Source organism: Ranitomeya variabilis, chromosome 1, assembly GCF_051348905.1.
Source record: "Ranitomeya variabilis isolate aRanVar5 chromosome 1, aRanVar5.hap1, whole genome shotgun sequence".
Classification (NCBI taxonomy): Eukaryota; Metazoa; Chordata; class Amphibia; order Anura; family Dendrobatidae; genus Ranitomeya; species Ranitomeya variabilis.
Window position 1 is genome coordinate 1,086,325,003 of NC_135232.1, and position 13,281 is coordinate 1,086,338,283.

Here is a 13,281-nt window from a genome sequence, read left to right on the forward strand (position 1 = left end):
CCCAATCGCACTTGCTTCCTCACAGCTCCCAAGTCTCCAGCCGCCAGTCTGAGCATGGGGTAACACAGATGGTTGAGTCTGCAGAGCTGTTTACTCATACTTTAGCCTGGGAATCATAGGTCTGCTCCAGAGCTTCTGTGAATCCAGACGAGGAAATGATCTGCACTGATGCCCAGAATCTCTCTCTCCGACATCGAGACCACCACATTTTTCTCAAGGCAACATATCTCCACCTGCACCTTCCTCACAGACCAGCAGTTTGCCAGGGACACCCTACTCAACCCCATCTAAGCACGGCAGCCAGCCCTTGGTCCCTCAGATGTGGACAAGTAAAAGATCATTTCCCCCATAGCCATGACAAAGCTAAGAGGTTGAATTTCACCATCTGCAAGCTGTTGGCTACAGAAATGCTGCCTTTCTGCCTGGTGGACACAGAGGATTTTCGAGACCTTATGTCCGTCGCAGTGCCCCAGTACCAAATGCCCAGTCGCCACTACTTCTCAAAGAAAGCTGTGCCTGCGCTACACCAGCATGTTGCACACAACATCACCGCTTCCTTGAGAAACTATGTGTGTGCCAGGGTGCATTTTTACCATAGACACTTGGATGAGTAGACATGGACAGGGGCGTTACATGTCGGTGACTGGGCACTGGGTAACTATGGTGACATCAGGAGAAGGGGTTGCTGTCCAAGTCTTGCCTTCCCCACGAGTTGTGCATCGATCCTCTGTATCTATAAGTTCCTCCACTGCTTCTGTCTCCTCAACCTCCTCTCGGTCCTCCACCTGTACCCAAAGCCTGTCTGGTAATGCCATCCGCATTCTAACTGCGCAGAAGGAATCCTGCACACCTCCTTACTATGCGGTCACAAGGACTCAACGGCATCAGGCAGTGTTTACCTTGAAATGTCTGGGAAATGTGAGTCACACAGCTGAGGAGTTGTGGTCAGCTCTGGAGACCGAGTTACCTCAATGGTTGTCTCCATGCAGCCAAGGGAGGCTGTGTGCGACAATGCTGCAAACCTGGAAGCGGCCCTTCGCAGGGGCAATGTCACACACGTGCCTTGTATGGCTCATGTTTTGAACCTGGTTGTCCAGCAATTTTTATCCCACTATCCCGGACTAGACGGGCTTCTGCAGAGAGCACGGTCGCTGTGTGCTCACTTTGCCTTTCGCATCTCGCAGCTCAATGACTTACATCTCTACAGAAGTCATTGGGCCTGCCAGTTCTCCGGCTGAAATGCTATGCGCCCACACGGTGGAATTCAACTCAGCACATGTTGCAGCAACTGTGGCAGCACCGACGAGCCCTGGTGCAATATGTTATGAAGTATAGCCTGGGCCAAATCATGCTGCAGGAGTGGTCTCAGATCAGGGACCTATGCACCCTTCTGCACAGTTTTGAAATAGCGTTGAAGTTGGTTAGTGCTGATGATGCCATTATCACCAAGACTATTCCGGTCATTTACATGCTGGAGCACACCTTAAACAATATTGGGAGTCAGGTGGTGGGACAAGAGGAGGGGGAGGAACAGGAGTAGTCATATGTGAAAGTGATAATATCTCCAAGGTCCAGAGGGTCAACAGCACCAAGGCGGCTGGCATTGGAGGGTGGGTGAGAGGGATTACCGAGGGTGCACAGTAGCTGCCAAACTGTTGAGGAAAGTGCAGGAGTCGAGGAAGAGGTGGAGGACGAACTGGCGCTGGGCATGGAAGACTCATCAGATGAGGGAGACCTTGATCAAATTTCTGTTGTGCGAGGTTGGGGGGAGAGGGCAGAGGAAGGAAGAATGATTCTCACCTCGCCGCCACCAAGACAACAAGGACTTGGTCCTCCTGGATGCGCAAGACACGAGTGCCTTCTTGCTGCACTACCTGCAACATGACCCTCGGATTGTCAGAATCCGAAGTAATGCCGACTACTGGGTTGCCACACTCTTAGATCCCTGGTACAAAAGTAAATTTGGCTAAATAATTCCTGCCATAGAAAGGGATTCACGCATGCAGGACTATCAGCAGAGACTGTTACAGAATCTTACATCTGCTTTTCCACAAAACACCAGTGGTGCACGTAGTGAATCTCTGAGTTCTAACTTGCCAACCATGGGACTGTTGAGTCATCACTTAAACCGTAACAGTAACATCTATCAAACCTTTAGAAATAAAATGATGAATGGCACAAGTACAGTCCTGAATAGAGGATACCCTTTTTTTGTTTGATTTTCCTATTGACATGCTGTAGTATGCCCCACTGGTTGTTGGTGCTCTGCATATAAACAAGTGATCATTCAGTCTTCATTTCAAGAGGAAAGAAAATATGCGGCACTCACCCAGCTTGCGTGAAAAAGTTGCCTTTACTGTATCAGGAATCCGGTTACAAACATTTCATTAGGATTGGCAGATGACGGTGAGGGTGCGGGGAGTGTGGAGGGGACGGCGGCCGTTTCACAAGATCTGCGCTTCTACGAGTCCATGGATATTAAAGGCAACTTTTTCATGCAAGCTGGGTGAGTGCCGCATATTTTCTTTCGTCTTAAAATGAAGTAACAGTAACATCGTATCTAGTGGTAACAGCAATTTTTTCCAAACGTTTCAAGAATTTTTTAGACCATCCTTTGCAAGGCCACAGGAGACAAGAAGTCTCACGCATAGCCAATGCCTAGAGAGGATGGTACAGGAGTATCTTCAAGTTAACATTGATGCCATGACTGTGGAACTGGACCCTTGCTCATTTTGGGCTTCCAATCTGGAAAAATGGCCTGAGCTCGCCACTCACGCCTTTGAGATCTTGTAGTGCCCCGCAGCCAGCGTTCTCTCTGAACATGTGTTCAGCACTGGTGGTGGTGTGCTGACAGATAAGCGCAGGCGGCTGTCCAGTGACAATGTAGACAGACTAATGTTCATCAAGATGAACAAATCCTGGATCCGCAAGGACTTTTCTACCCCTGTGTCATCCAGGTGGGTGGGTCGCTCCCCCACCTTTTAAACTTTAGAAACTACATACGCTATGGCTTGGGGTAACACAGATGGTTGAGTCTGCAGAGCTGTTTACTCATACTATGGCCTGAGATTCAGAGGTCTGCTCCAAAGCTTCAGTGTCTACTAGTCAGCAGAGTAGCCCACCCATGAAGCAAGCTACACCACCTGTTTATCTAATAATTTTTAACTGCATCTAGCCCAGGAAATCCTTTTGGGCATAGTAGCAGTTTCTGCTACTCAGCAGAGTACCCCACCCATGAAGCAAGCTACACTGCCTGTTTATCGAATAACTAACTTTTAACTGCATCTAGCCCAGGAAATCCTTTTGGGCCTAATAGCAGTTTCTGCTACTCAGCAGAGTACCCCACCCATGAATCAAGCTACCCAGCCTGTTTACCTAAGTACTATTTTTTAACTGCATCTAGCCCAGGCAACACTTTGGGCCCAGTAGCAGTTTCTGCTACTCAGCAGAGTAGCCCATCCATGAAGCAAGCTACACAACCTGTTTATCTAATTACTAATTTTTAACTGCATCTAGCCCAGGAAATCGTTTTGGGCCTAGTTGCATTTTGTGCTACTCGGCAGAGTACCCCCCATGAAGCTACACCTCCTGTTTATCCAAGTACTATTTTTTAACTGCATCTAGCCCAGGCAATACTTTGGGCCTAGTAGCAGGTTCTGCTACTCAGCAGAGTACCCCACCCATGAAGCAAGCTACACCGCCTTCTTTCTTTCTTAGTCTAACCCCTCGGCTCTGGGGAGTCCACTCTCCCTCCAGCCCTCTCCTTCTCACAGGTGGACTACCACGTGTATTCACACTGTGGTGAATCTTTTGGGCCCAGGCATAAGAAGTCGTCGAGGTAATGGATAATATGTGCCCCCTTAGAAACGTCCATGACGACCCATTCGAGGAAGCAACTAAATGCCTCAAATAGTAAGCAGGATATGGAGCACACCTTGGGCAAACAGCGATCTATGTAGTATGCTCCTTCACAGAAGCAGCCCAATGGGAGGACACTATTCGGAGGCACAGGTAGTAACCGGAACGCACCCTCAATGTCTGTTTTGGCCATTAGGGTTCCCCTTACCAACTTCTTGACCCGCCTGATTGCCTCGTCAAAGGAGGTACAGTACATAGCACTGTACTTGGTTCCGCGTCGATGTTGTCGCTTACTGACCAGCCCCTTCTATATGGCAAATGGTGGATTAGTCTGAATGTATTGGGTTCCTTTTTTGGCACGACTCCCAATGGGGATACCATTACGTCTTCTAAGGAAAGAGTTCTGAATGGACCCGCCATTCTACCTAAAGATAATACTTTTTTAAATTTTTTTTGTCACTACGTCTGGGTGTTGGTAGACTGATTTTAGATTTTTACTCCAGCCTTTCTTGATTTTAGAAGGGCATGACATGCCTATATCTGTGTCTCCTCCTCCTTTTACTCCTCCACCTCTTTTCTTTTCGCATGACTATATATACTTGTGACTTTTCCGTGTGTTTGTTGTGTCTTCTGAGCAGTTTGTCAGCTTTTGGACACCTTTTAAGGTGTTTTCTATGTGTTTTCTATGTGTTTGCCTGCCATTGGTTTCGAACATTCGTCGAACACGCCCCAATTTGACGAACCGCACTCGAACACTAGGGGGGTGGCTCAACACTAGTGAATATACAGCAGCCATAATGAACTGTAAGAGCAGCAGTCCAGCAAGAGGTGAGTAGTGGATTTCAGACTACTGTAGACCCCCATTAAACATCTGTCTTCTGATAATTTAGTCATCAACTATTTGCCAGAGAAGATTCCTTCATCCATAGATTATTACATATATGACATTCGGTATATACATTTTTCTGCAGCAAACACTGCAGGGATTCAGTTATGAAATAGCTGGATTGGAAACCATTGGACTTTTCAGCATTGTCTGTCGCCTTAACTTTAGATTTCGGCTATAGAAATACCTGTAGACCTCACATTAGAATGAGACATTAGCAAATAGCAATATCAATGAATGTATATCCAATCTTCTGGTCCTAAAGGGAACCTGTCTCTTGATTCATACTGCCCGAACCACAGGCTCCATAGATCAGAGACCAGCTTTCGCACCGCCCAGCTTATTTGATAGGTATCGCACATAGGGAGAGACATGCCAATCAAGCAGAGCAGGCTGGGTAGAAGGTGTTGGATGACTAGTTGCATTGTCCTCGTGCCCAGTGGTGAAGTATGTGGTCTCTGAAATGCTGCAGTGTTTTACAGTAAAATATATACATTTGTTATGAAGCAGCCAGTCTCCGAATCATGCTGCCCGTTGTTAGGGCTATATGAATCATGTGACAAGTTCTTTTTAAGAAAAAAAAATAATTAGTGATGAGCGAGTGTACTCGTTGCTCGGGTTTTCCTGAGCACACTCGGGTGACCGAGTATTTATGACTGCTCAGGAAAACCCGAGCAACGAGTACACTCGCTCATCACTTAAAATAATGTCTCACCCCCTTCAGCAACATCATCCAGACCAGAAGAAATCTACTTTAAATTAACCTTACTCATATGCCCACCTTATTGTATAAGACGTCATATACAGCCTGACCAAGGGCGAAGAGTGATGGACGTGGCAGTACATTGTATGAACGGTCCACTGATTCCAGATGGATCCATGTAATGTCTTATTTCTGCACTACAATTTCTCTCAAGGACCACAGCTGGATAGTGGAAGTCCTGGCAGTGGTGCCTACACCTGAACTGTTTTTTTGTACATGATCTATCAAAACAAGACAATCCCGTTATAGCACTAAAGAAGATCTGCCGCCAAATTTCACAAATCTAGTGTACTTATTTTGAAAATTCACACCAGAATGTCTGACTTGTCCGTTATTAAAAGGAACATTTCATGAGTCCAGCTAGAGCTAGTTATAATGTCAACAGGGAAGATAGCATTACACAGCCATTTTGACTTGGATTTTGAAAATAAGTATATCAGCCCCGGAAGTCTTGCCATGCAAATTCTACGTTCACCGGAAACCTTTGTAAAGCCCTGCACATAACATCGGAAGCTTAGGAAAACTGAAACTAAATATTGAGGTGCTGCACCCACCAGTGCTCACCTCAACGGCAGCAGAGCCAGCTGCACCCGCCTGTGCTCACCTCCATGGCAGCAGAGCCAGCTGCACCCGCCAGTGCTCATCTCCATGGCAGCAGAGCCAGCTGCACCTGCCAGTGCTCACCTCATAGGCAGCAGAGCCAGCTGCACCCGCCAGTGCTCACCTCAACAGCAGCAGAGCCAGCTGCACCCACCTATGCTCACCTCCATGGCAGCAGAGCCAGCTGCACCAGCCAGTGCTCACCTCAACAACAGCAGAGCCAGCAGCACCCGCCAGTGTTCACCTCCATGGCAGCACAGCCAGCTGCACCCGCCAGTGCTTCCCTCAATGGCAGCAGAGCCAGCTGCACTCGCCGGTGCTCAAATCCACGGCAGCAGAGCCAGCTGCACCCGCCAGTGCTCACATCAATGGCAGCAGAGCCGGCTGCACCCGCCAGTGCTCACATCAACGGCAGCAGAGCCAGCTGCACCCGCCAGTGCTCACATCAACGGCAGCAGAGCCAGCTGCACCCGCCAGTGATTATCTCTCCTTCAGACTGTCCTGCTTGCACCTGCAGTTCCTGTCCCCTTCTCCACCTGCCTGCATCTATTGGACATTCCCCCACACCTGGAATGTAGCACTCTCAGTCCTGGAGTAGCACCTGGATCACCTCTGTTGTCACTCCATGGACTGCGGTGTCGTTAGCTGCTGCATGTCCGTGGTAAGATTAGGTGAGGCTCCTAGTCACGCCCCTACAGGTCTTCCTTGGGCTTTGGCACAGTGCTTCCACCACCCAGTCCGCTACATAACTTCGTGAACCACAATATTTGGTTCAATAAACAGTACGGTATACACCAGTTATGTACGAGGGGTAAATGCTGGATTTACCATCACACTGAGTCATCATACATGAGTTCATACACATATAATTGTATGATAATTGGCATCACCATAACCTGGAAAAATATTGGAAGTCTTTATGTTTTTTTCTATATACCATATCTCTTTATTTTCTTCCTAATACGCCCTTCATCATTCTTCCTAGAACTATCAGAAGATAGGGGGGAGGGGAGATCAAGGTGTATTGCTAGTGATAGAAAAGCTTTAAGCATCTTGAGGGAATCTCAAGCAATCTAATCATCAGGAGGTTTATAGACAATTGTTATCTTTTTTTCTTCTTTTAGTAGTTATTCTCATAGTGGGGTCTCCTGCCATGTGAGACCACCTTTACACCAGTGGTAAACATTGATTAAAATTAGGGCCTCCACATAGTGACCTTCCCCGGGCAATCACATTTCCTTATGCTATGTTTGCACAGAAGACAATGAAATAAACCAAAAGAAGCGAGATCAGGACTTTCTAGTGTTTCGCTGTGACCTGCAGATTTCTCTGCTGCATCAAATGCGGGCATAAAGATCTATGAATTTTAGAGCGGGTTTTCTTCCATAGTGTTCTTTCTATAAGAAGTATAATAAATTATTGGCTTGGTTACGGTGTCAATGAAAGTAAAGGAAAACTAAGGCAGTAAAAAGAGTCTGTCTGGAGCAAGTAGCCTAAGAACAAGAAACACTTACTCATGTGTTAAATCCTCCAACGCTCCAGCACTGCCGGTGCTGACACCAGTCATGGTGGTCACATGAAGGATGTACATTATTGCTGCAGGACCAGCAGGGACCATCACGTGTCAAATTCCTGGAACTCCAGAGAAGGTTTTATCCAGCCATGTATTCTCCCAGCAGAGGACACTGAAGAGAAAATATAATATCAAGCTGCCCAGAATCATGAGACATCATCCGCCAAATGTTAAGACAGCAGGCATCTACATAAGCACTTGGCTTGGCTAAGGATTCATGTGTTTCAAGGGGATGAGAGGAGAAACCATTGAAATTCCAAAAGTAGGATCCTTCTTTCCCCCAAAATCATCTGTCCGAAGGCCCACCATCACATCAAATAGCCAACTTTCATGATAAGTGTATGGGGACTTTTAGAAGCTGTCAAATGGCCAACCAAGTAATAAAAAGCAGACACAGGATGAAAGAGCAAGAGCTACCTCAGTGCTAAACATACACATTTGCTGGCTATGGGCTGAACAATTCTTTTGACTGATCATTCAGCCAACAATAATCTCAGACATATCTCCCATACACAGGAGCGCTTGCTCAGCCGAGTGCTCCAGTATTCTTTATGAGAAAGCCCCCAATTGACATACCAGTAGGGAGAACAATCAGTAGTCTGAAATCAGACATGGCCGATCGACAACTCTCACGAGTCCATATACATTAGACTGTAGGCTCAACTGTTCGATATTTGGTGGGATCAGCCAACTTTAGTCCAACGGGCCCATAACCACTGGATAGCTGTCGGCCGAATGATTGTTTGGCCGATCGATGCTTTGACAAGCAACTATCTCGGTCATCTCTCCCATATATAGGAGCACTTGCTTAGGTGAGCGATTTTGTGTTCTCTATGAGAGATCAGCTGCCAGACATCATCGGTGGCAAACTATCTAATTGAGAACAAATAGATCGGCAATCTGAAATCAGACATGCCGGATCCTTATCTCTTCTTTCATCTGCTGGGGAGAGTCATGAGGTCCCCATACATTGTCGGACAACGTTAGTCTAATGTGTAAGGGGGCTTTACTGAGAAACTCCTTGCTCTGACTCATAATGGGGAACCTTAGTGTTGCAATCTTCTCTGTGGTGAGATACAGGAGCTTCTCACAAAATTAGAATATCATCAAAAAGTTAATTTATTTCAGTTCTTCAATACAGAAAGTGAAACTCATATATAGAGTCATTACAAACAGAGTGATCTATTTCAAGTGTTTATTTCTGTTAATGCTGATGATTATGGCTTACAGCCAATGAAAACCCAAAAGTCATTATCTCAGTAAATTAGAATAGTTTATAACACCAGCTTGAAAAATGATTTTAAAATCTGAAATGTATAATCAGTAAATGCACTCAATACTTGGTCGGGGCTCCTTTTGCATCAATTACTTCATCAATGTGGCGTGGCATGGAGGCGATCAGCCTATGGCACTGCAGAGTAGGGTTGAGGATCGGATTTGGTGGCCGAATCTGAATTTGCCGTATTTGGGCCATATGACTGTGTACAAGTAAAGGGAAGAAGGGAGTAATAGCTGTCGGCCAAATTACAGCTATTGAATGAGTATGGTTACATCTAGTCTAAGACGTAGCGGGTTTGCTAGTATTATCAATCTGATCCCTCTCCACAGAAGTCTTGGTAACAACACCTATCACAATAAGGTCAGGATTCCCAAGGCGGTCACTGATTTCCTGTTGGACAGGTTTATGGCCTACAGGCCAGAAAATGCAGGATTTCCATAATCTTTGATATATTTGCTACTATGCGAAGTAACATGTTATTTTTTTTAATTAAGAATGTATTTCTCAGATCACACAAATGTAGTAGGGTGTTTTTTTAATATGCCAAAAAATGATAAAAACATTGCACATTGCAGTAAGAGGAAGCTGGCATAATATCTACTTATTAACCAATTCATTTCCTTTGACCACTTTGGCATACTCAATAGCTGAATAGTACGGCGTTCTTGGAAGATTCGGCTGATTAAAATCCACATGGAACAATCCAAACCGAACGCTGTAGCCAAACATCCACTCAAAGTTGTCAATCAGGGACCAAGCAAAGTAACCTTTCACCTTCACCCCATCTTGTCGGATCGCTGCCAAGGAAAGAGATGCAAAGTGTTAGATCTAATGAACATTTAAAGCAATGTCTTATCATGTAACATATATCAGTAGATGCCAGTAGTAAAATTCAATGGCTTCAATTAACTATTCAATATAATCTTTAATTTATGAAGGCCGTCCATACATGTAGTGTGCTGCGTGGCTGAGAACCGCACTCCAAAAACTGCAGGCACTCTATGGCAAACTTGTTGTGCAGTCTAGTTTTTGGCCACCCAGCTTGGTTAGGTGAAACACATAGATCCCGATTCGCTAACACTGGCATTTTGTACATCAGTCTTAATGAGGGACGTGCAGGAGAAAGATGTGCCAAATTCATTAAGAGGAACGCGCCACTTCATAAATTCCATGAGCCTCTGTGGACTGGAGTAATATTTCTGGCGTACTAAATGGTGCAGCTTTTCATGAATCCCGCATGGCACCTCCCATTTTGGTGCAGCTGTCTGAAAAAACTCAAAAGTAAAAAAAAAAAAAAATTGCGTTAATTTGCACTGCGCAAAAATGTCAACACTTTCCAAAAGTGTTTACGACAGTTTTCTGGTGAAATCCCTTGAATGAACTTGGGCCGCAGCTTCAGTTGTTTGTACCAGCTGTAGCAACGGTCCAAACGATAGTCGGCACTCATCTCTTCTTAAAATAATTGCTTTTTATTGATTCAGTAGCATAAAAGGCACAAAAAAAATTGTTGGACACAACAGCACAAAAACTAAAGAGGTAAAAAAGAAATATTTTGCTGAGCTGGCTTGATTAAGGACCATATTTCGGATATTTTTTTTCTGCTTCTTTAATTTTTGTGCGGTTTCAACTATTTTTTGCCTTTTTATACTACTGGATGTGAGTGCCTGCTATCATTTGGACTGTTGATAAAATTATATGGTGGGCAGCTCTGGACTACTTGGCACAGTACCACAAGTGGTGTAGAAAAAATCAGCTCAAGCTTAATGAGGTTACAGACCTCAGCACAGAGGAAGCTACTCCTGCCCGACATGGTACGACAAAGACCAAGACCAAAAATCTTCCAGTCGTATTCCAGATTAAATGGTAAACTTATTCCACATTTACAAGGTAGACATCCCCTAGTGTATAACACACACTTTTCAGACTGTAGCTCATGAATGTAGGATCCATGAATAAGGACTGAGCTTCAGTCAAACGCGTAGGAAAAGAATATACAACTTTGTACACACTGGAGGATGTCTGCCTTCTAAACTATTATCTGGAATACAGCTGGAGGACTTTTTATCTTGGTTACAGTTTCACAAGCACATGAGCGTTCTTATAATCAGCCATAGGCAGCTGTGATCATCAAATGATCAGAGGTGATTTTCGATCTTTACATTTAGAACATGACAGGTTCTATCAATTAACACAAAGCCAAGATTTTGAAATGAAGCAAAAATCCCTTCCCTTGAGAAGTGGTGTGCACAACCACTCCATTCACCTCTATGAAACTGATGAATAGAATTGTAGTGTACATGTTTTACCACCACTCCATTCACCTCTATGGAACTTATGGAAATCTCTGGGGTCCCCAAATCACCTTTGTAAATGGAGTGGTAGGGTGCAGGCGTGTCCACCCTTCTTTCAATTTCTTTTGACAAATAGAATTCTTGGGGTCCGAAAATCTCCTGTGTGAATGTAGCAGATAGATCCATTGCAACTGTGACATGGGAAGGGTAGACTACCCCTTTAATTTATAAGAGTGCATCCTATCCTTTGAAATGATTCTTGGGGCATGATTCCATTCACCTTCTATGGGTGGTCCCAAAATCACCTGTGTGAATGGAGCAGTAGTGTGCATGTGTGACCACCACTCCATTCACTTCTTGGGTGGTCCCAAAATCACCTGTGTGAATGGGGAGGTACTGCGCTTGTGCAACCACTGCTCTTTTCATCTTGGTGGTCCCAAAAAAAATCCCATATGTGAATGGAGCAATAGAGTGCATGTGTGACCACCACTCCATTCACTTCTATGGGACCTATGGAAACTTTGGTGGTCCCAAAATCACTTGCGTGAATGGGGAAGTACTGTGCATGTGCGACCACCTTTCTTTTCTCTTCTATAGGACAGAGAGATGTCTTGGGGGTCCAAAATCATGTTTGTGAATGAAGCCGTATTGCACATTTTTAACCACTGCTGCATTCACTTTTATGGGACAGAAGGATATCTTGGGGGGCCAAAAAAAAATCACCTTTGTGAACGGAGCAGTGCACATCTGTGACCATTATTCCATTTTCATCTACTGGATTGGCATAATTGCTGTCAGTCCCATAGAAGTGAATGAAGTAGTGGTTAGGACCTTTGCTCTTGGGACTGGTGGTATTTCCAGCAATCAGACCTCCCTGTGATCATACTTTGGACAGGTGATAAAAATATTTAGTGGGAAAAACCTTAATGGAAATCAGGCATATCTTACTGTCGGTAGCTAAGGAATTATTGTACAAGATAAGGGATACAATGTCTTCAGAAAGTTGCATACTAAATGCAAAGTGATGTAAGACACAAATAAAACTGTAACTTTATGTGAATTCTTGTCAAGTAAACTGTTTATCCCACAAATAAAAGTACAAATCCTCTACATTTCCAAACACTGTAGAAAAAAAACACACATCCAAGTAGAACTTTTATAATCCATCCAAAGAAACCCAGAAAAAAAGGCAAAGAAATGTAATAGTGTGATATGCCAATATGATTTATGAAGCACTGAAGCAGTGAAAGTAAAGTAAAAAGCAACCTTTGTGCGCTCAACTTCTCCTTAAAACTGAGTGGAATTTTAAGATAACAGACAGAATGGAACGACTGTGGATCCAAGGAAACTGGAACAAATGCGATAAGCGCGCTCTTCTTAAGTTTCAAGAACATTCACTCGTACCTGAAGACTTTATTAAGAAGAAAAGAGCAGGCAAGACGTATCGCACCCTTCGTAATGCCTCTCACCAGCTACACATTACTTAACCCTTTTGAACGTTTTACAAGACCCCCAGCTATAATTACACCAGGATTCAGAAGACGCAGAGATCACTGCTCTGAAGGTGCTCAAAGATCCCATTCAATAAAAAGACATCATCTGGCTGTGACAATGCAGTTACCCTGTCACCTGCCCCAAGAATCATTTCAAAGGATAGGATGCACTCTTATAAATTAAAGGGGTAGTCTACCCTTCCCATGTCACAGTTGCAATGGATCTATCTGCTATTCCTAACAGGTCTGTTATAATGCCACATCTAGGGCATCTTTTCTTAAGAGTTCTGCATTCCGGGTTCCTCTTTTGTTCCTCCTTGAAACCTGTAAATAATGTATTATTAGAGTTACATTTATTTAGGAAAAATAGAAGGAACAAAGCAAAGAGGAAGACCATCAACCTGACGGCTTGATACTATCAAGATAATGGCAGAGAAGACCCTGGTGGACCTATCTAGGCTTGCACAAGATCGATCTTCCTACAGATCATTCGTCCATTAAGTCGCCAAGGCTTGAGATCGAGCTATTAATTCCTCTG

The 13,281-nt window shown here is 44.5% G+C and overlaps 1 protein-coding gene across 3 annotated transcripts in view; it reads right to left on the reverse strand.

Moving 5' to 3' along the window:
* Nucleotides 1–8,777: 8,777 nt before the first annotated feature.
* The window catches only part of LOC143793210 (cytosolic beta-glucosidase-like), a 103,937-nt gene continuing 99,433 nt past the window's right edge, over nt 8,778–13,281 (reverse strand). For all 3 annotated transcript variants that reach the window (XM_077279973.1, XM_077279975.1, XM_077279974.1), the window contains exon 6: nt 8,778–9,756. In XM_077279973.1, coding sequence (XP_077136088.1) covers nt 9,557–9,756 — 200 coding nt within the window. In that variant the 3' untranslated portion in view covers nt 8,778–9,556. The remainder of the gene's footprint in view (nt 9,757–13,281) is intronic.